Here is a 26,868-nt window from a genome sequence, read left to right on the forward strand (position 1 = left end):
TTTGTTGAGATGACATTTGTAGTTGGGCAGGGGGTGATAAGTCTTCTGGGCAGGTGGAGGGGGTGCAAAGTTCCCGGACAGGGGGCGATAAGTCTTCTGGGCAGGTGTAGGGGGTTGAAGGTTTCCGGACAGGGGTTGATAAGTCCCAGATAGATGCAACCGGCCTGGAGCATCAGGGCAGAACTAAAATTCTATTCTGTTTTCTCCGAAGTTAGATGATTCAGCAAGGGACCTTTGAGACTGTTGCTCTCTTTTCTAGGCCCAAAAGACTCCTTCAGGGTCTGTACACGATTCCTGGGTGCCAAGCCCTGCAGGGTACCTGAGCCCCATATCCATGGAGGAGCCTGCCCACCAGAACCCTGTGCTCCTGGGGGGGGGGGGGGGGGCGGTGAATGAGCACCCTCTCTGTGAAGCAGGCACAGAGTAGCTTAGTGACTTCCCCGTGGGCAGCACTGGGATGAGATGAGAACCGGGACACACAGTGGGACCCTGAACCCACCCTGGGCCCAGCCAGAGGGAAGAGGTCGGTAGGCGGGTGCTGGCCACTGTGCTGTGTGTGGAAGGCCCCACAGGAACCTGTTGTTTCTTAAACCTGACACCACGGAGGCCTCCCCAGGACAGGGCAGACAGCCTGCCCCGGGTGGTGGGAGCTCCTGGTGACCCTGCAGGGGCCGTGAGAGGGACGGGCCAAGCCAGAGGGGAGTGAGCACCCAGACAGAGCCAGGGGGTTCAGAGCCTGAGGGGGGCCTTTCTGGTCTGAGCAGGGAGTGGACGAGCAGGGGGGTGAGTGTGACCCAGGAAAGCGGCCCTAGTGACGTCAGGCTGAATCCGCTTCAGAGGGACAAGCCTTCCAGATGATCCCAGAGACAGGATGTGAGACAAGAGTCCTGGTAAAAGAAGGTGAGTGAGTTCCCCTAAGAGGAGGCTCTGTGAGCTGCCCTGGGAGGGGGTGAAGGGGCAGATGTGAACCTGCTATGAATGGGCAGTCACCCTGGGCAGGGGCGGGAGGCACAGACCCCACTCCATGGCCCCAGCCTGTCCTTCTGGTTGGGTTACTCAGCTGCTCGTAGCCTCAGCCTCTCAGCCTACTTGTGGGCTGATGGTAGCACGGACTGACTAGTAATTTGCTCAGAACAGGGCAGAAAAGGGCCTCATGGAAATTCCACAGAACACCATCAAGATGGGACTCACAGACGCTGTTTCCTGCGGGTCTGTCTTCAGGATCCAGAGAGCAAAGGCGAGCAGACTTGTAGCAGAGCCTGGGATGGGCTCGGTTTTGGTGGTTGGTGGAGTAACTGCTCTCGTCTCCAGGTCCTGCCCTACAGGCTCTGGGTCAGGGAGCCCGTGAAGTGTGGGTCCAGCTGTGCCCACCTTTGAGGCCTGGAGGGCTTGGGCAGGAAGCACTGGTGTGGTCATCACCTGTGCAGAAGCTTGCAAAACAGGGTCCAGTAGGAGCTATTGCCCCGCAGGTGGGCTCAAGTCCACAGCACACATCAGCTTCTAGAGGCTCTGTTTGTTTTCTAGACACAAAGCAAAGTCCTAATACCCAGTACATCCATGGCCTATGAAAAGGCACATCTGATCTGGCTTCAGGCGCTGCTGTTGGGTCCCTCCCGACTGGAGCAGGTCACCAAGTCATGGTGGTGCAGGTGTCGGGGAACAAGAGCACACAGCCCAGGCCCACGAGAAGCCGTGCTGCCCAGGGAACCGGTGCTGTGGCCATGGGTGCGCCCTCCACCCACCCCACAGGCACAGACCACTCATCAGTCGCACAGACCCTGCTCTGGCCTGAGCCTAGCTGAGGTTCTCTGCATCAATGGGGAACATTTCTTTTTTTCCATTTTGGTTCAAGTAGGCAAATAATGAATAAGGAAACAAAAGCTGAGACCAACACACCAAAGGCTTTATCCAGTGGCCAAACACTGGAAAAGCAAGAACTAAATACACAGTCAACTTCTCACACACCTGGAAAGTTATTTTATTAATATGCAATCAGCTTGGTATTGACCAAGATGGCTTCAGGGCAAGGCAAAGCTTGCCCAGGAGCTCAAGAAATCTAGATGAACAGGAGTTTCTCTAAGGCTCTGCATGCCCTAGAAACCAGAGATGGGCATGAAGAAATGCTGCCACCTTTTGGCCGTTTCCCACAACAACAACTTTAAATCCAGGTGGGCAGATGGACTCAACATTCAGAAGGCCTGTGGGGCTAAGTGACACCTGCCATCAAGTAACGTCCCCAGGTAAATCATCGGAACATTTCTCCAAAGAAGACATACAGATGGCTAACAAACACACGAAAAGATGCTCAACATCACTGATTATTTCAGTTCAGTTCAGTCGCTCAGTCGTGTCCGACTCTGCAACCCCATGAATCGCAGCACGCCAGGCCTCCCTGTTCATCACCAGCTCCCAAAGTTTACTCAAACTCATGCCCATCGAGTCGGTGATGCCATCCAGCCATCTCATCCTCTGTCATCCCCTTCTCCTCCTGCCCCCAATCCCTCCCAGCATCAGGGTCTTTTCCAGTGAGTCAACTCTTCGCACGAGGTGGCCAAAGTATTGGAGTTTCAGCTTCAGCATCAGTCCTTCCAATGAACACCCAGGACTGATCTCCTTTAGGATGGACTGGTTGGGTCTCCTTGCAGTCCAAGGGCCTCTCAAGAGTCTTCTCCAACACGACAGTTCAAAAGCATCAATTTTTTGGCACTCAGCTTTCTTCACAGTCCAACTCTCACATCCATACATGACCACTGGAAAAACCATAGCCTTGACCAGATGGACCTTTGTTGGCAAAGTAATGTCTCTGCTTTTTAATATGCTATCTAGGTTGGTCATACCTTTCCTTCCAAGAAGTAAGCGTCTTTTAATTTCACGGCTGCAGTCACCATCTGCAGTTATTTTGGAGCCCAAAAAAATAAAGTCTCACACTGTTTCCACTGTCTCCCCATCTATTTGCCATGAAGTGATGGGACCAGATGCCATGATCTTAGTTTTCTGAATGTTAAGCTTTAAGCCAACATTTTCCCTGTCCTCTTTCACTTTCATCAAAAGGCTTTTTAGTTCCTCTTCACTTTCTGCCATAAGGGTGGTGTCATCTGCATATCTGAGGTTATTGATATTTCTCCCAGCAATCTTGATTCCAGCTTGTGCTTCTTCCAGCCCAGCGTTTCTCATGAGTTCCAAAGAATAGCCAGGAAAGATAAGAAAGACTTCCTCAGCAATCAATGCAAAGAAATAGAGGAAAACAATAGAATGGGAAAGACTAGAGAGCTCTTGAAGAAAATTAGAGATACCAAGGGAACGTTTCATGCAAAAATGGGCTCAATAAAGGACAGAAATGGTATAGACCTAACAGAAGCAGAAGATATTAAGAAGAGGTGGCAAGAATACACAGAAGAACTGTACAAAAAAGATCTTCACGACCCAGATAATCACAGTGGTGTGATCACTCACCTAGAGCCAGACATCCTGGAATGTGAAGTCAAGTGGGCCTTAGAAAGCATCACTACAAACAAAGCTAGTGGATGTGATGGAATTCCAGTTGAACTATTTCAAATCCTGAAAGATGATGCTTTGAAAGTGCTGCACTCAATATACCAGCAAATTTGGAAAACTCAGCAGTGGCCACAGGACTGGAAAAGGTCCGTTTTCATTCCAATCCCTAAGAAAGGCAATTCTAAAGAATGCTCAAACTACCACACAGTTGCACTCATCTCACACGCTAGTAAGGTAATGCTCAAAATTCTCCAAGCCAGGCTTCAGCAATACGTGAACCGAGAACTTCCAGATGTTCAAGCTGGTTTTAGAAAAGGCAGAGGAACCAGAGATCAAATTGCCAACATCTGCTGGATCATCGAAAAAGCAAGAGAGTTCCAGAAAAACATCTATTTCTGCTTTATTGACTACACCGAAGCCTTCGACTGTGTGGATCACAATAAACTGTGGAAAATTCTGAAGGAGATGGGAATACCAGACCACCTGACCTGCCTCTTGAGAAACCTGTATGCAGGTCAGGAAGCAACAGTTAGAACTGGACATGGACCAACAGACTGGTTCCAAATAGGAAAAGGAGTACGTCAAGGCTGTTTATTGTCACCCTGTTTATTTAACTTATATGCAGAGTACATCACTCATTATTAGAGAAATGCAAATCAAAACCACAATGAGGTACCATTTCATGCCAGTCAGAATGGCTGCTATCCAAAAGTCTACAAGCAATAAATGCTGGAGAGGGTGTGGAGAAAAGGGAACCCTCTTACACTGTTGGTGGGAATGCAAACTAGTATAGCCACTATGGAGAACAGTGTGGAGATTCCTTAAAAAGCTGTAAATAGAACTGCCATATGACCCAGCAACCCCACTCCTGGGCATACACACTGAGGAAACCAGATCTGAAAGAGACACACGTACCCCAATGTTCATCGCAGCACTGTTTATAATAGCCAGGACATGGAAGCAACCTAGATGCCCATCAGCAGATGAATGGATAAGAAAGCTGTGTACATATACACAATGGAATGTTACTCAGCCATTAAAAAGAATACATTTGAATCAGTTCTAATGAGGTGGATGAAACTGGAGCCCATTATACAGAGTGAAGTAAGCCAGAAAGAAAAACACCAATACAGTATACTAACGCATATATATGGAATTTAGAAAGATGGTAACGATAACCCTATACACAATACAGAAAAAGAGACACAGATGTATAGAACAGAATTTTGGACTCTGTGGGAGAAGGTGAGGGTGGGATGATCTGAGAGAATAGCATTGAAATAAGTATACTATCAAGGGTGAAACAGATCTCCAGTTCAGGTTGGATGCATGAGACAAGTGCTCAGGGCTGGTGCCCTGGGAAGACCCAGAGGGATGGGATGGGGAGGGAGGCGGGAGGGGGGATCGGGATGGGGAACACATGTAAATCCATGGCTGATTCATGTCAATGTATGGCAAAAACCACTACAATACTGTAAAGTAATTAGCCTCCAACTAATACAAATGAATGAAAAAAAAAAAAAAGAATTCAAAGTAGTGCACACTTTCAAGAAGCCAATTTCAAGTGGTAAATTATACCCTGTAAAAGATCAACAAGCACAGGGAAACCCACTCCACTCACTATTAAATCAGAAGTGTGTGGACTAATCACCTCACACCAGACAGAATGGCCATCATCAAAAACAATACAAACAACACGTGCTGCCCAGGATGTGGAGAAGAGGGAAGTCTCCTGCACCAATGCCCAGGATGCAAACAGGTAACAACCGTGATGTAGGATAGTGTGGAAGTTACTTAATGAAAACGAGAAGGAGACTAGAAGACTCCCTAACACCACACACGAAAATAAACTCCACAAAGTATAAAGATCTTACCGGAAACTCGAATACCGTGAAATTCTTGAGAAAAATATAGAAAAGACACACTTTTCCAATAATTACATCAAGTTCTTTTACAATCCACCTCTTAGAATAATGAAAAATAAACATGAAATAAGAAAACAGGAACTAACTATCCCTTAAAAAGTTTGCACAGGAAAGGACACCCTAAAGGAAAGACAAAGACAACCCTAAGTAGAGGGGAAATGTTTGCAAACATATATAATCCCAAGAACTCATCTCCAAAACAAACGGCTCCTGCAGCTCAGTATAAAAACACCAACAGTCCCAGAAGACATGGGCCGGAGATTAGGAGGGTGTTTCTGAGGAAGTCTTAGTGTCTGCCATTACGCACAAGAACAACGCTCACCATCACTAATTACCAGAGAAATGCAAATCAAAAGTCTAAAGAGGTATCACCTCACACTAGCTCAATACCAATTCAAAACTGCAAAAAGAAATGCTGGCTTACCATTAACAACTGAATGTTCATTGACCTTTAACACATTCTGATTTTAATATCAAGCTACACTTACATATTGGGTTAGCCAAAGGGTTCCTTTGGTCTTTAGGTAAAGATAAGACACATTTTTCATTTTCACCAAGAACTTTATTGAACAACATATTCATTTTGTTGTACTACCTTCTGCCAATTTTTAGGCAACTTACAACTCATAATTCCATCATCCCAAAACTTTTTATATTTTTGAGCAAAGAACTGTTCCAGGTGCCTTTGGCACTCTGCCAGGGTATTGATATTTTCTCCGCTAAGAGAATTTTGTAAAGACCGAAATACATGGACATCTGAAGGTGGAATGTCTGGTGAACAAAGCAGATGAATCAGAACTTCCCAGCCAAGCTGTTAACAGTTTTTGCCTGGTCATCAAGGAAACACTTGGTCTTGCAGTATCTTGATGGAAGATTATTTGTTTTCTGTTGACTAATTCCAGACACCTTTTGTTGAGTGCTGCCTTCAGTTGGTCTAACTGAAGAGCACTGGGAGCATTATTGGAATTAATCGTTTGGTTTTCTGGAAGGAGCTCATAATAGAGGACTCCCTTCCACTCCCACCATATACACGACATCACCTTCTTTGGCTGAAGACCAACCTGGGTGTGGCTGGTGGTGGTTCATTTTGCTTGCCCCATAATCTCTTCCGTTCCATATTATTGTACTGTATCCACTTTTCATCACTTGTCACAATTTGCTTTAAAAACAGAATGTTCTCCTTATGTTTAAGTAGAGAATCACATGTGAAAATAAGGTCAAGAAGGTTTTCTTAACTTATTTGGAACCCAAACATTAAAGTGATTAACATAACCAAGCTGGTACAAATGATGTTTAACAACTGATTTGGATATTTTGAGTATGCCCATTGTCTCCCTCGTAGTGTAAAATGGATTGTCCTCAAAAAAATCTCAGCTTGATCACTCTCAATCTCAACTGGTCTACCTGACTGTAGGGCATCATCCAGCAAGAAATCTCCAGCACAAAACTTCACAAACCACTTCTGACACATTCAATCAGTCACAGCACTTTCTCCATAAACTGCACAAATCTTTTTTGCATTTCTGTTGCCCTTTTATTTTTCTTAAAATAATAAAGCATAATATGCTGAAAATGTTGCTTTTTTCCTTCCATTTTCATTACTAAAATAGCTATACAAAAATCTACCAATTTTGGTAAGCTATTTTTAAATGCATGCTGGTATGACAGCTGTCACATTACAGTCTAATAAAATTGCTTCTTTTGAATGAAGTTAAACACAACTAAGCGCTACTAGAGTCACTGTATGGAAAAAAACGAACTTTCTGGTCAGCCCAACATTTCATCTGATGTAGGAGTTCCATGTCTAACAAAAAGACAGTATTTTACATACTATTACAATTTGTTGCTGTTCTGCCGTGTCCGACTCTGCAACCTCATGGATGGCAGCATGCCAGGACTCCCTGCTGCCAATCAAATTTTGACTTGCTTCAGAAATATTTCATGATGAGTATACTTCCATTAAAAACCAGAATAGTAAATTTTTAATAAATTCTGGTTTGGATAAATTTAAAAATAATGCCATGCACCCCTCACAGGACAGAGTTCAATGGTGTGGGGGGACCCCTGCTGTCCTCCAGGACACAGTGCCCAACACGTCCCACTCACAGTTCAGCAGTGTCCAGTTCACCCCCTCAGACAGTCCTAGTGAATTTCTGAAATTCAGTGCTGTGATTCTTCAACGTCATAATCTAGAAATTCCAACTGAAGTAGAGCCCACCAGTCCTGTGCCTTGATCGGAAAATGGGGAACAAAAAGCAAAGTAAAGGTCAACCTAAGTCAACTGACTCTCTGTTTCAAGAGTGCTGTGTCTGAATGCTTGCGTGCCCCCAGATCCACACACAGTAGGCGGGGCCGCCTTTGGCGGGCGACAGGTCATGAGGGTGGGGTCCCCAGGAGTGGGGCTCGTGCCCTTATGAAGGAGACAGACCCCAGCCCCTCTCCTCTGCATGAGACACAAGGAGAAGTCTGCCACCAAAAGAGAGTCCTCACCCTGCCAGGTTGGTACCCCAACCCTGACTGTCAGCCTCCAGAGCAATGAGACATAGATTCCTACTGTTCATGGGATGGGCCACTGTCTGTGGTAGCTTGTGACAGCAGTCTAGAGGGACCACGGCAATATCAGCAGTAATGCACGGGACAACCTGGAATCTGTATAATCTAAAAAAGTTACAATAGCACCACAAAAATTAAAACCCTGAAGTATAAAGCTTACAAAATATATATATGCACGCGTGCAGAAAACAGTGACACTCAGGTGAGCACAAATTATAAAATACAGAGCTCTTCCTTGTTCACGAGCAATGCACTCAATGTTGTTAAAAGGATCATTCTTTCTGTAGATTCAACAGAATCTCAGTCAAATTCCTCCCAAACATATTTGACAAACTGTTTCAAAACCTAAAGGAGACAACAGAAGACTAAACAACAAAGTTACAGAAACCCATCGTTCAAACCCAAAAACTTATGATAAAGCGATAGAAATGAAGAGTGTGATGCTGGAGAGCAGAGAGAGACATAGAACAGAACAGAAAGCACAAAAATAGACCCATGTGAATCTAGTCAAGTGACCAGCCAAACGGACAGCTTAAGAGAGAAAGGAAGTGTGTAATAGAGGAAGGAAGTGTGTCCACAAATGGCCAGGAAGCAACTGGAAGCCACGTAGAAAAATGAATGTAGATACAAATACTCTAACTCACACAAAAATTCACTCAGAATGGTCCGTAAACATTAATTTTTCAAATGCAAAATCATAACCATTATAGAAGAAAATCTATATAATCTTGGGTTTGGTATGAGTTTTTTAAATAAAACACCAAACACTAGTCCATGAAAGAAAGAAAAACCTGATGCTGTCTATTAAAGTTTAAAATGTCTACCTCATGAAAGATGCTGTTAAGAGAATAAAAAGACAAATCACAGGGGTTTCTCTGGTGGTCTGATGGTGGTGAATCCACCTCCCAACGCAGGGCACACAGATCCCATCACTGCACCAGGAAGACCCCACATGCTGCACGGCAGTTCTTCAGGGTTCCAATTTCTCCACATCCTTGCCAACAGTAGTTTCCTCTTTCTTTTCTAATAGATGCGAAGTGGTATCTTGCTGTGGGTTATTTCTGTTTTTGTTTGTGTGGGTTGAGCCGTGAGGCTTGCGGGATCTTAGTTCCCCAACCAGGGATTGAACCTGGGTCTTTGGCAGTGAAAGCACAAACTCCGAACCACAAGATCGCCAGGGAATTCCCTCTCACTGTGGTTTTCTCACTTCCCTGATGGCTAGTGATGCTGAACATCTTTTCACATGCTCACTGGCACCGGGTTTAGCAATGACTTCTTGGGTATGACAACAAAAACACAGGCAGTAAGATAAAACATAAATTAACTGCACTTCACAAATACTTAAAGCTTCTGTGCTTCAAAGGATACTCTCAAGAAAGTGAAAAAAAAAACCTACAGAATAGAAAAACATATTTGCTAATCACAAGTCTGATAAGCATCTTGTATCCAGAATATACAGAGAGCTCTTACAACTCAGCTACAAAGGGATAAACAACCCAAATTTAAAATGGGCAAAGGACTTATCTCCAAACAAGATACACAGATGGCACGAACAGCTGCTCAGCATCATTAGCTGTCAAGGATACACAAATAAAAACCACAGTGTGGCACCGCTTCACATCCATTAGAATGGCTGTTATCAAAACAACTTAATTCACAAAAGGAAAAAAAAGAAATGAAAAAAAAAGGACACTAACAAGAGCTGGAAAAAAATATGCAGAACATGGAGCCATAGTACACTGCCAATGGGCATGTAACGTTGCAGCCACTGAGGAAAACAGTTTGGCAATTCTTCAAAAAGATGAACACAGAGTTAACACATAATCTATCAAGTATAAACCTAGGAACACACACAAAGAATTGAAAACAGGTATTCAAACAAAAACTTATACAGTATCTTTCATAGCAGCACAGTTCCCAAGAGTGAAAACGCGGAAATAACCCAAACATCTGTCTAAGGACGAGCGTGCAGTCTGTCCATAGACTGTCCACTACAATGTGGACACACCTCAGATCCACTACACTAAGAGGAAAAGAAAAGAACACTAAACGCCATGTACTATACCACGCCGTTTGTATGAAATATCCACAGTAGGTAAATCATAAGACAGAAAGTGGGCTGTGGGGGCCGGAGGTCACAGGGAGGGTGGAGAGGGGGTGGGTGCTTAGAGGGTTTCCCTTCAGCGTGAAAACTAGACAGAGGTGACAGCTGCAGAGAGGACAGACGCACTGAATGTCACAGGAGCCTACACTTTAAAACGGTTCATTCCATCCTATATAAACTTCACTGCATCGACAGCCAGAGAGACAGCGCCCTGAGCCCCCCAGGCAGCCCCCGCCTCGGCAGAGCCTCAGGGCCGGCCACGGCCCGGCTGCCACGGGGCCCGGCCCGCCACCCTCTGGATACTCATGCCCCGGCCACACTGTCACTCAGCTCCTCCCTCCGGCAGCTCCCTCGTCAAGTCCCAGGCCGCCTTCCCGGCCTCCTTCACAGACACGTGGGGATCTGCGACCCCTCATCAGGGCTCATGGGGTCTCAGTGTGCAGTTGCCAAGGGTCGTTTCCCAGAACAGGTGGAAATGAGTGTTTCCTGAGCCTCACTGTGTATAGGCACCTGGCTCAGGTTGTCCTGAGGGGCAGGCATGGCCCATCTGCATTCACCAGCCTCTAAAAGTGGCTTCTCACTCAGGCAAGAGCAGGACCAAGTGTGAGAATCAAACGAACACCGTGCCCAGCCGTCTAGCCTGCCGGTCTCAGGTCCACATGTGCCGCCGGAGCCACACAGATGCGACTATAAATACACTGGCCTGGGGCTCCCCAGGGCCGGCTCTAGGAAGTGGATTCACACTGGTATTTTTATCCTTGGTTAGAGCAGAGGGTGCCTGCGCCTCACTTCCGTCCACATACCTCCACTCTCTGGAAACTAAAGATACACTTGGGGTCCTGCCTGGTCCCGCCTGTGGCTCTCCACAAACCTCAGGGCTCCACAGCATGCAGTGGGGCGGGGTGGGGGGCCTGTCTGAGCCAGAGGGACCTGTGCCTTCAGGACCTGGGGAAGCTTTGCTTCTCTCTGCTCAGAACACAGCGAGGTGCCTCTCCGGCCCAGCAACCAGGAGACAGGCCTCCATCTATCCCACCTGCAATACGTCAGCACTTCCAACCTCAGGGCAGGCCCGGCCGTCCTTGCTAAACAGATGACCCCAGTGCCAGAGCCAAGTCCCGCAGTCAGACGGGACAGGGTCTGTGTGTAAGGCCCAGGGAGAGTGCTAGGGAGGCCCCGGAGGGACCCTGGCACCCCAGGACCAGCAAGGATTCAGAGACGTCTAGCAGAGGCAGGGACGCTGCCCAGAAAGGGGAAGTCCTACTCCAGTACCTGCTAACATGACCTTTTATAGAAACAGGGTCTCAGCCCATAATTCAGCCAAAATAGAGCAAGTCTCTCAGGTCAGCCCTGATCCACTGTGATGACACTGGTATAAAGAGGGGCCCTGGACAGAAGTCAGGGCCCTTGTGAGGCTGGAGCTGTGCAGCCTCAAGCCAGGAATCACCCAAGCCAGGCACAGCCTGAGTCAGGTCCTCGCTGGTACCCCCGCGGCCCCGCCAACACTGTGATTTCACACTTCCGGCCCCCAGAACTGCGAGACCATGAATTTCTGCTGTTCTAAGCCACCCAGCTTCTGGTATGCTGCTGCAGCAGCACCGGGGAACAGACAGGCGCCCTCTGCCCTGCCCCCCTTTCTCCAGACCACAGAGAAGGTGACAGGCAGGTGACAGAAGGTCACAGACCAAGGCCACGGCAAGCGGTCACTCTGGCCCTGACCCTTGGGGCTCTGGCCACAGCTCGCAGCTTCCTGGGGCCCCTGGGAGGATGAGGAGGAGGAGGAGCAGGGGGGCCTCCCTGAGCTGGTCACTGAGCACCCCCATAAACCCCGAGCAGCAGACCGCAGCTCCCCTCCATGTCCTCTGGGCCCGCCCCCCAGCCATCAGCAATTTGAAACAGCCATTCGTCCCTTTTAATCTCGGTAGGGGAGGGAGCCCAGGGAGGCACAGAAAGCGGACCCTCAGCCTCATCGCTGCATCTCACCTGTGTCCACGGGGCCCAGACTGGCCTCTCAAGGGGCTGAGGGCAGAACAGGCTGTGGGCCCAACACCTCGCTTCTCCGAGGGGCCTGGGGTTAAGCCCGGAAGCAGGGAGGGGAATGGTGGATGGGGGCCAGGATGGCGGGACGCTGAGGGCAGAGGCCCAGGCCCACAGGTGTGGGGTGGGGGGAGAGCCCACCTGCCTCCACCCAGACCCGACACCTGACCACTGCATGGGTGGTCCTGCGCAGGAGGTCCAGTGCTGGTCACAGGTCAGCTCCAGGGCCGCTGGTCCACGAGCTGCAGAATGGACAGGCTGCAGCACCACGGGCCTGTCCACACAGCACCTCCCGGCTGGGAATCCAGGCTCGACCAGTCACAGAAAATGCCACGGGGGGTGGGGGGCGGTGGCGGTGTTGGGGGGGGCGCAGAGCTCCACGCTTCCCGGGAAGGCAGGGGTCAGCTCCCCGCAGAGCAGTCCAGGGCGCAGTAGTCGCCGCTGATGCCCTCACACTGGGGGGGCGCCAGCCAGGGGTGGCCCGCAGAGGCCCGGTCCTCCTGAGGCAGGTAGGCGGGCGACGGCGCCGCCTGCTCCACGTGTCCCGCTGGCAGCACACCTGCTGGGAGCCCGGGCCCAGGGCCACCCTCCTCCTCCAGGCCCGCCGACGGCCAGGCATCCGCTGGGTCACAGTGCAGCAAAGCAACGGCCTCCCGGACACGGGCCTCCAGGAGGGCTCCTCGTGGGGGGCCAACATGGTCCCGGCCGGCCTCTGGGCCGGCTCCGCAGGCCCCTATCCAGGTCTAGAATAGAGCAGCAGGAGGGCAGGCCTCAGGAGGCGTGTTCCGGACTCAGCATGGGAGCAGCCGCCCCTTCTGCACGAAGCTCTCCAGACAGCCACACCCAGAGGCCCAGAGCGCCCTGTCCACCCGCCACGGGCCAGCCCAGCCTCGGCACAGGCCCCCTCCCTCCCCACACCCCCCGCACAGGGCCCGGGGCTCACAGAGACCTAAGCCAGACTGTAGATACGGGCCCCTCACCCCAACCCCACTACCCATACACACACACAAACACATGCACACACACGCACACACATACACACATGCACACACGCGGTGCTGTTGGGCCTAGCACCTCTGGGCCAAGGTCAGCAGACCTGGACCCCTCTGTGGGACCATAGGAGGCCCCCCACCTCCAAAAGGAAGCTGTTTCTGCATATAAATCAACGAAGTTAGAACACTCCCTTTCACCATGAACACAAAAAGAAATTCAAAATGACTTAAAGGTCTAAACATAAGACATGTCACCATAAAACTCCTAGAAGTGAACATAGGCCAAACATTCCCTAACATAAATCATACTAAAGTTTTCACAGGTCAGTCTCCCAAGACTACAGAAATAAAAATAAGCAAATGCAACCTAATCAAGCTAATAAGCTTTTCCACAACAAAGGAAACCATAAACAAAATGAAAAGACAACATACAGACTGGGAGAAAATATTTGCAAACAATGTGACCAACAAGGGATTAATTTTTAAAATATACAAACAGCTCATACAACTCACTAACAACATCAAAAAAGAAAAAGTCAAAAAATGGGCGAAAGACTGAAAAAGACATTTCTCCAAAGAAGAAACACAAATGGCCAAGAGGTACATGAAACAATGTTCGCCATCAGTAATTATTAGAGAAATGCAAATAGAAACTACAATGAGGTACCATCTCACACAGGTCAGAATGACCATCATTAAAAGCTACAAATAGGGCTTCCCTGGCAGTACAGTGGATAAGAATCCACCTGCCAATGCAGAGGACGTGGGTTCAATCCCTGGTCCAGGAAGATCGCACCTGCCATGGAGCAACTAAGCCTGTGCGTCACAACTACTGCGCCCACGTACTGTGAGTACAGAAGCCCACGGGCCTAGAGCTCATGCTCCCCAACAAGAGACGTCACTGCAGGGAGAAGCCTGCACAAAGCCACAGAGAGTAGTCCTCGCTCACCACAACCAGAGAAAGCACACACACAGCAACGAGGGCCCAGCACAAACAAAAATACAAAAATAAATAAAACAAGCAATAAATGCTGCAGAGGGTGTAGAGGAAAGGGAACCCTCCTACACTGTTAGTGGGAATAAACTGGTCATCAACTGCAGAAAACTCTATGGATGCTCCTTAAAAGAAAAAAACAGAGCTACCATATGATCCAGCAATCCCACACCTGGGCACATATCCAGACAAAATTCTAATTCAAAAAGATACATGCATCACCATGTGTAAAATTAGACAGCTGGTATAACTTTGCTACATGAGGCAGGGAGCTCAAATCTGATGCTCTGTGACAACCTAGAGGGGTGGGAGATGTGAGGGAGTTTCAAGAGGTAAGGGACATGCATACATATATATATATATATATATATAACTGAAACCAACACAATATTGTAAAACAACTACCCTCCAATTAAAAATATATGATTTTTTTAAAAAAGATACATGTACCTCAATGTTCACTGTTCATTATGCACAATAGCCAAGACATAGAAACAATCTAAATGTCCATCAATATGTGAATGGATAAAGAAGATGTTTGTGTGTGTGTGTGTGTGTGTACACACGCGCACAATAGAATATAACTCAGTCATAAAAAGAATGAAATAATGCCATTTGCAGCAACACGGTTGCAATCAGAGATTATCATACTAAGTGAAATAAGTCAGACAAAGACAAATACCATGTGTGATCACTTATACGACACAAGTGAACGTGTCTACAAAACAGAAACAGGCTCCTGGACATAGAAGACACTTGTCATTGCCAAGGGGGTGGGGGAGGGATATTCTGGGAGCTTGGGGCTAGCAGACACAAACTATTACATACACGACGGATAAACAGCAAGGTCCTCTTGTAGAGCCAATACCCTATGACCAACCATCATGGAAATGAATTTTTTAAGAAGCTGTTTCATACGTGGGGCCAGGGATCTCCATCGAGTGCAGCACACACACCTTTCATTGGAGAGCCAGTCCGTGGCTCCAGACCACGTCCTGGGGGGTCTAACTAACCCCCGGCGGCTCCTGTGGTTCTACAGGCAAGGGGCTGGGTGGCTACAGCCCAGAAGGGGAGCTCAGGGTAACCTTTGCCCCACAGCCCTGATCAAGGGCTCAGCTTTCAGCTCCAAATCGTCTCTCTCAATGACAACCTTAAAAACCATACTTTCTGTTAAGAGAGAAAAGGGCCAGGCGGAACCCAGCCGTGCAGGGCCAGCAGGGAGAACCCGGGCAGAGCCAGTCAGCAGACACCCAGACATCCTCTGACAAAGCAAGGGGCCCGAGACAGTGGCACCAGCGACCACCGTAGCGCTCCCCTGCTGCTCCTTCCGCCTGTGGGGCAGGGGAACCCGGCCAGCAGCAGGAACCGCGGGCCACCAGGCTGTCCTCAGCATGGCCTGTGAGGGCCTACAAGGGCAGCATGTCAGGGGTGGGAGATCAACTCATCACACCACCCAGCGGGCCTGGAGGGGCCAGGCCCTCCACAGTGGCCACCAGAGTAGCCCAGGGACCAGGGACGGCCCCAGGGCAGCAGAAGACACAGCCCCCCGAGCTGGCACCTCAAAGGGCTACTGCAAACCAGAAGAGGCAATGTCACAAGAATCTTCACGCTTTTCCATCAGCAATGAAATCAGAGACACAAGAGGAAAAAGAACTCAGCAAGACGACAAAGCTAATTTTCTTCTTGCCCATTTGAGTCAGTGTGTACATATCTATATATATACTCTACAGGCCACTGTATACACTAAAAAAGCTCAAAGCACTGACAGAGGCCCCCAAGCCTCACCCAAGCCCACATCCTGGGTAGGCCGGACATCTGGGCACCCCGGCCCCACCCCCAGCCCTGGCCCGCAGGATCACAAACCTGGAAGTCCCCGTTGTGCACGCTGTACAGAGGCTGGAAGAATGGGCCTGGGGACGGCACATCCTGGTACAAGGCTGTCTTCATCCTGCAGCCAGGAGACAGCAGTCAGAGGCTGCAGAGACCTGGCCAGGCGCTCCTCACAGCCCCGCTCCAGCAGTCACTGCAGGGACCTCGGCTCCTTCTGGCAGCAGGCCTGTCCCTGCCCTGTGTGCGCTCTCCCCTCACTGGGTCCAGGTCTGACACCTGGCACCTGTGGCCCCCGCGCAGGTGACCCCACAGAACTGAGTTATACCAAGCCATGCAGTGGAGGTGCCCAGCTTTGTCCTCAGTCTGAGAGGGAGGCAGCACCTCCAGGAAGCCCGCCTGATTTCTTCCTGAGCATCTACCCACCCAGGACCCAATGGTCCTCCCCTGAGGACGGCACACTGGGCTCCAACCCAGCAGGTCCAGGTCAACCTCAGCAGCCTCCCCAGGGGCCTGGCCGGATTTCCCACACCAGGGCTGGCCTCAAGGGCCACAGGTCACGTTGCATGCACCCGCACGTCCCGTCAGTTTCTGTTCCTGAGACCCTGGCACTTCCCTCCCCTTTGCTCCATCTCTGCTTCTCCTGCCAGCTCCCACACCTGCCTCCATCTGGACACCACTGCTGGTTGCCCCGCAGGCCTCCTCCTCACTTGTACCATGAACTTCCTCTCTCAAAACATCAGCCAGGTCACATCACGTGTGGCCAGGCTTCAAGGGCTTTCCTTTGACCCAAGGAAAATCCTGACCCCTCCCTCGCCCAGGGTTTCTCTCTGTCCAGCCACCTCTCGCCCTCTCTGCTCCCTGTCCACACCCGGCCAGCCTCCTGCAGGGCCAGCCCTGCACCCCTGTCACCTGACCATGTGATAGCTTGTTTCAGGAGGGCCTTTGGCGTTCAGCTGGATCTCAGCGGCATCCCCCAGGGCTGGGGACAGGGGCCCATGGAAACCAGATGCCCCGCACTGTCCCCACACCAGGCAACGGGCTGACACCTCCAGAGGCAGGAGACAGGGCTCAGACCACAGCCCATTGCCTCTGGGTCCCTCCAGGGCTCTTTGGAAACACACTGCCTGCCACCCCCATGCACGTGGCAACTTGGGAACTCCCCACTGGTCCAGGGCAGAGGCCTGAAACCCCTCCCCATCCAGGAGCATGCGGGGAGGGGTTGCAGGTTTGGACCTTCAATGCGCTGTTGACCCCATGCCCAAACACACACACACGATCACACGCACGCAAGCACACGCTCCCACACACGATCACACGCACACAAGCACATGCTCTCACACACACCCCTGGCTACCCACCTGGGCGACAGTTTGAACAGTAAGTAGGTCAGGCTGCTCAGCAGGAGGAAGATGGACACAGCGACCAGGGTGCTGTCGGCCTGCCCCAGAGCAGGGACCAGGCGACCTGCGGCGAGAAGGACCAGGGCTGTGTCCCTCTGACTCACCTGGCAAGGCATCCAGACGAGCACCTGGGCCACAGGGAAAGTACGTGACAGGCCTGGAGGTTTGTTTCATGCCGGCAAGAGCACCCTGGTGAGGCACCCACCCCCGGGCCTCGCCTTTTCCATCCACAGGGTCAACAGGGTCTGCCTGCGATCCTTCAGGACCTCCGTCCAGGGGGTCAGCCAGGCCACCCTAAGCAGACGAGGCCACACCTGGCTCCATGGGCAGCAGCGGGGCCTGGGGCCACAGTTGCTCCCGGGAGACCCCCAAGCTGACCCTGTTGACCACCTCAGGGAGAGGGGGTAGGAGGGGGAAAGGTGGGACACTCGGAGGCAGGCAGGGGCCCCACCCAGACCCCGGGGGCAGCAGCCACGGCAGCGCCCACCTCGTCTAGAGGGGGCGGCAAAGCAGGCAGGCTGGCTCCAGTCACTCCACACGCCGTCATATCCCTCCTCCTCTGCCACCTCGCCCTCTAGGGTGGCCATCTGAACGCGCAGCCGGGCCTCATAGGCAGAACCGGGGTCCAACTCGGCGGCTTCAAGTTTGAGCCAGGTCACCCCAACGATGTGATCCTTGTGCCGAGCCCACTGGGGACAAGGACAGTCGGGAGATGCTGGTGGTGAGACTGGGTCGTCAGCCCTCAAGGACACGCACATGGGCACACTGCACCTGTCCGCACGCGTACATCCATTCACTTGCTTGCACACTCATCCACACAGGCAGGCCCTGTGAACACGCGCACACACACACACTCTGCACTCACATAGCCTTGGCTCTGATCACTGCCTTCCTCGTAATTCCAAGGTGAGAGCACCCTGGGTGGGAAGAGCAGCGTCTCCTGCTGCTTCCAGGAGAGACGGGCCCCAGGATGGGCGACCCAGCTTTACCTCCCAGGCTTCCTCCTGCCTCTTGAAGGCCAGCTCATAGCTGAGGAGCGTGGCCAGCGGCTCCAAGGCAGGACTGATGCTCCAGGTCAGGACACAGTGCTCAGAGCTGACGTTGCTCTGCAAGTCCAAGGGGGGGTCCAGCTTCACTGAAACAGGACAAAGCCACGTGAGGGTGTGTGGGTCAGCACGTCCGAGACTGGGGATCAGAAAGATTCCCGGGAAAGATGAGGGTGTGACCGAGGCCCTCTCAGAGCAAGGCCTCACTGGGAGACTGGTCCAGAGAAGGCCCAGGTGGGATGAGACAGCTATGACTTCCTCCAACCCGAGGCAGTGAAGGCGTGTCTCAAATCTAAGCAGCTGCTGCACATTCTTCCTGGTGCGCCTGAAGTGCCTTTCAAGGGGCCCACGCTGCAGTTCCTGCCCCGACTCAAAGCCCTGCGCCTCCATCCTCCTACGGACCCGAGCCCCCCAGCAACCAGTGGGCCCGCCCCCCGCCCCCTGGGCCCCACCTGCTGCAAGCCCTGGATCTGTCCACAGGGACCGGGAGCACTGACTGGGTGGCGGGGGTTATGGGCGGTGGGCTCTGTGGTCAGGGGGATCCCCGTCAACATGCCTGACCCAGGTCTCACCGTGTCTCCGGGGCAGATACTGTGGATCCACCAGGCTGACCTGCTCCTTCCCAGAGACGTGGCGGTGGAAGGTGATGGTGAAGTTGTCAGCAGGCACGAGGACCTCCTCGGGCGGCAGCTCCACAGTGCAAACACCGGCCCAGAAGACACACTTGTGCTCGCTGCCTAGCGCGAGGTTGCTGGAAAGGACGCGTGTGGGCACCAAGGGACCATGGCCCCCCTCCAGCCTCCTGCCCTCCCTGCCCTCCAGCCTCACCTGGTGAAGAGCAGCCAGGAGCCGGCTCCCTGGCCTGGCGCTGGGCCAGGCCAGCGGCACTCAATCCTGAGGATGTTGTTATTGTAGCAGGTGAAAGCCCCAGGCCCTGGCCCTGGGAACAGCGACCGTGGCAAGTCCACCGTGGCTGCCTCGGGGCAGGGCCAGGGGAGGGGGAGGGCCTGGCGCTGACCCCCTCTGACAGGGCAGGCCTGAGAGAAGGAGCCCCAAGGTGACCACGGCGGGGCTGGGCGCCCCGAGGGGACGGGCTCTGACCGTGTGCCCCAGGTGAGGCCGAAGCTCCAACTGGTCTGCGGAAGACCAGCACCAGCAGCCCAGACCCTGCCACGCTCTGCACCCACACTCCCCACACCCTGAGCCAGCCCTCACCTCCTCTGTCCCCCAGGACAGGGACCCCCAGGCCGAGCCAGGCGCAGAGCAGGAAGCAAATGCCCGCCTCTCGCATCAGAACTTCGCTCTGCAAGGTCCAACCTGGAAAAGGCTGGGCTGAAGGGCCATGTAGAGAGCACCCCCCCGAGGTGGCACTGTGGGGGGGCGCTTCAAGCAAGTCACCACCTGCCCCCTCATCCCATCCCGTGAAGGAGGCTGAGCACCACAGGGGAGCGGCACCAGCAGGAGCTCAAGCTCAGGCCTCCCAGGTCGCTGGACTCTGAATCAGCCACGTGTCCAGGTCTGTCCAGCAGGCAACGCTCCGAGCCTGGGCCCCAGGTCCCTCCCACAGGGGAGGCAGGGTTGGGGGAGCATGGTTGTGGACGACAACGCAAGGGCAGATCTATTGGAGCCCCTGGTGTCACACCTGGGCTGACTGTGCAAGCTGTACCATCCACGTGAGCTCCCACCAGACCCATGAGAGGCGGGGCATGGTCCCTGGTCCCAGGTCTCTGCCCCAGGACAGCAGAGGAAAGGCAGCGGGTGTCCACACACCCGCCAGCACCTCCCACACTGTCTGCCACAGGTCTGTCCAGAGGAGCCCTACAGAGGACAGCACCCTGGGGTGGGGCTCCCAGTGCAGGGGGCTGTGTGCGAGGAAGCACCTTGGGGTGAGCAGGCTGCTGACGCCCTGTCACCCCATTTTTGCAGCCCCAGATAGTATACTGATAGCTCCTTCGCAGGAAGCAGGGCCAGCCTGGTTATGCAAGCCTGATGGGTGATAAGGACTCAGAAAAGCAGCAGACAAGCACAGACCGCAGCACGGAAGCACTCAGAGCCCGCACCCACTCTCCCAGCAGCAGACGCCCTCCCCCGCCCCCCACAGCCTCTTCATGGACCCACAGGACAGATCCCTGTCGGGTCAACAGGCAGGAAGACCTCACCCGCCCCTGGACTAAAGCATCATCTGCCACAAACCGCCAGGGCAGTCACGGATGGAGGGAACCAGCTCTCAGGGAGCCTGAGACAGGGTCAGAGGGAGCACCAGGATGCGGGGGGGGGGGGGGGGGGTGGGCACTTAGGATGTGGGGGGAAGGGAGCACTTAGGATGTGAGGGAAGGGGGCACTTAGGATGTGGGGGGCGGGGGGACTTAGGATGTGGAGGCAGGGGGCACTTAGGATGTGGGGGCAGGGGGCACTTAGGATGTGGGGGCAGGGGGCACTTAGGATGTGGGGGGAAGGGGGCACTTAGGATGTGAGGGGAGGGAGCACTTAGGATGTGAGGGGAGGGAGCACTTAGGATGTGGGGGGCGGGGGGCACTTAGGATGTGGGGGGAGGGAGCACTTAGGATGTGGGGGCAGGGGGCACTTAGGATGTGGGGGGAGGGGGCACTTAGGATGTGAGGGGAGGGAGCACTTAGGATGTGGGGGGAGGGAGCACTTAGGATGTGGGGGGCGGGGGGGCACTTAGGATGTGGGGGGAGGGAGCACTTAGGATGTGGGGGCAGGGGGCACTTAGGATGTGGGGGGCGGGGGGCACTTAGGATGTGGGGGGCGGGGGGCACTTAGGATGTGGGGGGAAGGGGCACTTAGGATGTGGGGGGCGGGGGGCACTTAGGATGTGGGGGGAAGGGGGACTTAGGATGTGGGGGCAGGGGGCACTTAGGATGTGGGGGGAAGGGGGCACTTAGGATGTGAGGGGAGGGAGCACTTAGGATTGAGGGGAGGGAGCACTTAGGATGTGGGGGCAGGGGGCACTTAGGATGTGGGGGGAAGGGGGACTTAGGATGTGGGGGCAGGGGGCACTTAGGATGTGGGGGGAAGGGGGCACTTAGGATGTGAGGGGAGGGAGCACTTAGGATTGAGGGGAGGGAGCACTTAGGATGTGGGGGCAGGGGGCACTTAGGATGTGGGGGGCGGGGGGCACTTAGGATGTGGGGGGAAGGGGCACTTAGGATGTGGGGGGCGGGGGGCACTTAGGATGTGGGGGGAAGGGGGACTTAGGATGTGGGGGCAGGGGGCACTTAGGATGCGGGGGGAAGGGGGCACTTAGGATGTGGGGGGTGGAGGGCACTTAGGATGTGGGGGGCAGGGGTACTTAGGATGTGGAGGGAAGGGGGCACTTAGGATGTGGGGGGCAGGGGGGCACTTAGGATTTGGGGGGCAGGGGGCACTTAGGATGTGGGGGGCGGGGGGCACTTAGGATGTGGGGGGCGGGGGGCACTTAGGATGTGAGGGGAGGGAGCACTTAGGATGTGAGGGGAGGGAGCACTTAGGATGTGGGGGGAAGGGGGCACTTAGGATGTGAGGGCAGGGAGCACTTAGGATGTGAGGGGAGGGAGCACTTAGGATGTGAGGGGAGGGAGCACTTAGGATGTGGGGGGAAGGGAGCACTTAGGATGTGGGGGGCGGGGGGCACTTAGGATGTGGGGGGAGGGAGCACTTAGGATGTGGGGGGCAGGGGGCACTTAGGATGTGGGGGGAAGGGAGCACTTAGGATGTGGGGGGAAGGGGGGACTTAGGATGTGGGGGGAAGGGGGGACTTAGGATGTGGGGGGAGGGAGCACTTAGGATGTGGGGGGTGGGGGGCACTTAGGATGTGGGGGCAGGGGGCACTTAGGATGTGGGGGGAAGGGGGCACTTAGGATGTTGGGGGCAGGGGGCACTTAGGAGGCAGGGGCACACTGCCACTGCAGGCAAGAGCTGGCCCAGGCCCCAGCGTGGTCAGCCATAGCCACAGCATGGAGGGACGACTGCATCTGTGAGACCTCGGCCAGCAGGGCCACAGGCTGCCTCAGGAGCACGGAGTGGGTGGCTCCTAGCTCAGCCGGCCCCCGGGTCAGGCGTGAGGAGGACAGACCCACACAGGACACTCGTGCCAAGTGGCAGGCCTGGAGCCACCCCGGGGAGAGGTGGGCAGGGCAAGCAGCCCACAGCCATCTGCAGGGAGGCCCCACGCTCCCTCTGCTCAGCGCTACTGTCCACACCCAGCGAGCCGGGCGAGGCGGCGCCGTCACTGTGCTCCGTACAGGGGAGCAGGCTGAGGGCCAGAGACCCCAGGCTGGCTGGATCGGGGGCACCATCTCCTGGACTGGGCACACATCCCCCTAGTTTCCACACAAGCCTGCAAGCCTCCCCTGCCCTTGAGGCAGGGCCGCCCCATCCTTGACAGCAGACACTGGGCCAGGTGGGGTAGGAAGCCCAGCAGCTACTCCCTGATCCTGGAAGAGGCACCGGGATGGCCCCAGGGAGGCCCAATCACACCCAGAGGAGACAGGTCGCGGGGCGGCTGCAACATAGTCCTGCGGGGGCCGGGCCGACATCCCCACCCGGCTCGTCCCTTCCCACTGGGTCTTGGACACGGCCTTCAGCACACAGCGCTCAGGCCCCTTTTCCCAACCCTGTTTCCTCCCTGGCCTCAGCATCAAGGTCTGGCCAAATGACCACCAGCCCACAGCCCACCAGCCCGGCCTGCCATGAAGTCGTAGGCTGCCATGCAGCTGGACCCCTGCCGGGACCTCCCAGGGTCAGCTCCCCCAGGCCCCACCAGGTGAGACGCCTGCAGGGCGGGGTTTATGCATTGCACCACACCCTCCAGATTGGCTTCACCCACTTCCTGTCCCCTTTCACACATTCAGTATTTTTTCATGGGGACAGAGGGGTACCCCATTACTCTCCCTGCCCATCCCAGAAGGCAGCAGATGCAGGGGGTGGGATGGAGGCTGCGGTTGAAATGACACTGGTCCACCACTGCCCTCACTGCTGGGATGGGAGGAAGGAATCCAGAGGCTGGCTCCCGGGGCAGCTTGGACCCGGGGGAGGTGGGCCTGAGACCCGGCGCCCACAGCAACCCAGCACCCCAGGGCAAAGGGCCGAGGACCCTGCTGGGCAAGGGCAGGGAGTGGGGCCCTCAGGGCAGGGAGGCCGGCCAGCGAGAAGGCACACTCGCCACCTGTCCTGGGATGGCCGAGCGGGACAGGCACATGCCTCAGGGCGGTGGACATCCCGGGACACGGAAAGGCTAGGCCAGAGCCAGGGCGAGGCGAGGGCGGGATGCAGGGGGCCTGGGGTGGACGGGGCCCAGAGAGCAGGAGCCAGGACAAAGGGCAGGGGGTGCTGAGGCTGGGAATAGGAGGGACAGAGGGCCTCGGGACGAGCCGCTCACTCTCCCCCCACCATCGCTGCCTTCCGTCCACCCGCACCCACCCGGCCCCGCCAGCAGCCCGCGCTGGACATCCGCAGTTCTGGCATCAGGCTCCTGCAGGGCGTCTGATTCATGCTGTGCTCTCCCACCTGCTCCCAACTAAAGAGACATCCTGACCCTCCCCAGACCTGCCCTTGCCTGGAGAAAATGATGTTAACCCCTTGGGCCCCTGGGAGGGGGCTCTGGAACATTCGAGCACGAGCCCTCTTCCTGCCTGTCTTCTTAGCTGCGTAGCCCTCCTGGAAGCCTGCCCTCTCCTGCTGCCCTGCCCACAGGTCCCAAGGGGAGTCCACAGACTCCTCTTCAGACCTAAAGCCTCTCAAAGGCATGCGCGAGAGCAGGGACTTTACCAGCCCCAGGACTGAACCCATACACAGTCTCCACTCACAGTCGTCGGAGCTGAGGCCACCTGACCCTAGAATGCCCACGCGCTGCCCCCAAGAGGGCAGGAACGACCCTGGCCCTCACCCTACCGCTAACTCCACCTGACGAGCTCAGCGCCCTCCCCACTGCCCAGTGGCACCCACGATGCTTACAGGCCAGGCCAGGACACCCGCCACTCCTATAGCACATGTCTGTCGCCAGGACATGCCCAAGACAGGACAGAGCTGATGAACCAGGGTGGCCTCCCAAACGCCCTGCCGCCCTTCTGAACGTGGCCCTCACGCTCCTCCTGAGCTCGGGGCTGGCGGGCTACCTGCCCCGTCCCCCAGAGTCCACGCTGACTTGAGCAGTGGAGAACCCCAGGCGACACTCACCTCTCCAGATGCAGCTGCCGGCGCCCATGGCAGGCGTGATGCTCCCAAGACCTGCAGGTGGCTTGTCACCCGGCCGCCCCTGCACTTGCAGCAAAGTCCCTCTGCCTGATTCAGGAGATAACTGCACCGACCAGTGACGTGAGCCTCGCGCGGGAGGCTGACACAGGCCGCCCACATCTGAAACCACGAGCACAGAGCGCGGCGGCTGGCCTAAGGGGGGCGAGAGGGGACCAGCACCCACCATAAACCCCACCTTCCACCCCCAGGGACGGCAGGCTGCCACACGTGGGCCTGGGGACCATCCATCGACTGCTGGGTGAGCGGGGCTGCTCACTGAACTGGCTCAGAGCAGCACCTGCCTCCCAGGCTGCCCAGGGTGCATCTCAGCAATCCCTGAGCACCGGGGTGGGTGGAGAGGGAGTCAAACCTAACAGTACTGCAGGCTCGCTTAAGGAAGGAAATAAAAGATGGGAGCCCCCGCCCCCGCCCCGTGGGAAGTCGGGCACAAGTCCCTCCAGACCACGTCTACGTTCCAGCAAACGCTCGTTTAACAGCCTGCTCGTTGCTCAGCTCTTTTCAAATTCTTTTCAGAGAAGCACATAAGAACCTACCTCACGCCTTTACTGGTGGTACAGACCATGGTTTAATAATCCTGTTGGTGGACAATTTCACTGTTGCCTACATCCGCTATTTCAATTTAATGGACATAGATGTATATATAATGGACATACAACACTGCATTACTTTCTGGTGTAAATATGCCATTTTAAATGAGTAATTCCAGACCTGGATCTCTAATCACCAGTATGAGTGCTATACAAAAAAAACAGGCTGGGGCAACCTGTCGGGCTTAAGATCTCAAAACAGATGCTGCCAAGCGGCCCCCCAGAAATACAGACTTCTGCTCCCATCAGACATGTAAGCATGCCTGCAGCCCTCACCAATTGCATTTGATAGCAGTCTTTTAAATCTTTGCCAATCTGATAGGCAAAGACGTTTCAATGTTGTCTTAACTTGCACTTCCTTGGTTATCAGTAAAGATAAGCATCTTTTCAAAAACTTATTGACTGTACGTTCTTAGGGGTGCCAAATAAGGTTGCACTTTAGCGCGCCCCTGTGCCTGAGTTTACATATAAGTGTGTTTTTATGTGTCTGTTCTGTGCATTAACCCAGCTGAGGGGAGATCTGGAGACACCAGAGCTGCAGCTCTCTGGAGTTGGAGAAACCAGTACCCACAGCAAGATGGCATCAGAGGCTCAAATCCATGACACACCTTAGGCATGACCAGGGACAAGATCATACTTCTAATAATTAAATGTTAATCAGCTTGGCCCCTTACACACTTTTATACTCACTGGTGCCATCTCTTCCCTAGTATCCTTATCAAGAGAGCTTCCTTCTCTCTCAGGCTAGAACTCACTCCCTTGAGACCAACAGACCACACACCACCCGCACACGACCCACAGGAGAGCATCCAGGCTACAGAGACGGGACAGCACGTCACAGACACTGAGGTGCGTGAAGAAGGCCACCTCCTCTGCCCGGCAAATGTTCCGATGCCACAGCCTGGCACCCCACCACCTCCCGTAACACACAGTTCAGTTCAGTTGTTCAGTCGTGCCCAACCCTTTGTGACCCCATGGACTGCAGCACACCAGGCCTCCCTGTCCATCACCAACTCCCGAAGCTTACTCAAACTCATGTCCATTGAGTCGGTGATACCATCCAACCATCTCATCCTCTGTCGTCCCCTTCTCCTCCTGCCTTCAATCCTTCCCAGCTTTTCAAATGAGTCAGTTCTTCACATCAGGTGGCCAAAGTATTGGAGTTTCAGCTTCAGCATCAGTCCTTCCAATGAATATTCAGGACTGATGTCCTTTAGGATGGACTGAATGGGTCTCCTTGCAGTCCAAGGGACTCTCAAGAGTCTTCTCCAACACCACAGTTCAAAAGCATCAATTCGCTGGTGCTCAGCCTTCTTTACAGTCTAACTCTCACATCCATACATTACCACTGGAAAAACCATAGCTTTAACTGGACAGACCTTTGTAGGCAAAGTAATGTCTCTGCTTTTTAATATGCTGTCTAGGTTGGTCATAACACACAGAGATAAACAGAAAAGCAAAATCCGCAGATGGAGGGAAAACCTCAGACACAAAGACAATACAACCAGGGCCACAAAGTATCTCCCGAAACCCAGCCCCTCGAAAGACAGGCACAGAACAGCAAGCGCCGCTGGTCAGACAGGCCCTAAGGATGGGACACATTGAGCTACATACATCCTCATACATGACGAGGAAGACCAGCCACAGGGCAAG

General features: G+C 53.9%; 1 protein-coding gene across 2 annotated transcripts; it reads right to left on the bottom strand.

The window, feature by feature from the left end:
• Positions 1-5,981: 5,981 nt before the first annotated feature.
• Positions 5,982-24,627, bottom strand: IL9R (interleukin 9 receptor). Of its 2 annotated transcripts, XM_061152380.1 has the most exons (9): positions 24,551-24,627; positions 19,589-19,690; positions 19,202-19,313; positions 18,946-19,124; positions 18,317-18,462; positions 17,815-18,016; positions 17,286-17,391; positions 15,961-16,045; positions 5,982-12,854 (listed from the first exon to the last, which is right to left on the bottom strand). In XM_061152380.1, exons 1-9 carry the CDS (start codon positions 24,576-24,578, stop codon positions 12,513-12,515), a joined length of 1,302 nt encoding a protein of 433 aa, XP_061008363.1. In that variant the 5' UTR covers positions 24,579-24,627; the 3' UTR covers positions 5,982-12,512. The 2 variants fall into 2 exon arrangements, with proteins under 2 accessions (XP_061008363.1, XP_061008364.1); XM_061152381.1 differs by lacking the exon at positions 19,589-19,690 and having other exon boundaries at positions 24,551-24,622.
• Positions 24,628-26,868: the final 2,241 nt, after the last annotated feature.

Source organism: Dama dama, chromosome 10 (genome assembly GCF_033118175.1).
Source record: "Dama dama isolate Ldn47 chromosome 10, ASM3311817v1, whole genome shotgun sequence".
Lineage (NCBI taxonomy): Eukaryota > Metazoa > Chordata > Mammalia > Artiodactyla > Cervidae > Dama > Dama dama.

What these genes read in the sequence shown, in the direction of transcription:
- IL9R (XM_061152380.1), bottom strand. Translation starts at nt 24,578, where the DNA reads ATGGGCGCCGGCAGCTGCATCTGGAGAG. An exon ending in CGGCAGCTGCATCTGGAGAG is followed by an intron (nt 19,691 to 24,550) that starts GTGAGTGTCGCC and finishes AGCCTTTTCCAG; the next exon opens with GTTGGACCTTGCAGAGCGAA. An exon ending in TGTCCTGGGGGACAGAGGAG is followed by an intron (nt 19,314 to 19,588) that starts GTGAGGGCTGGC and finishes CGCTGTTCCCAG; the next exon opens with GGCCAGGGCCTGGGGCTTTC.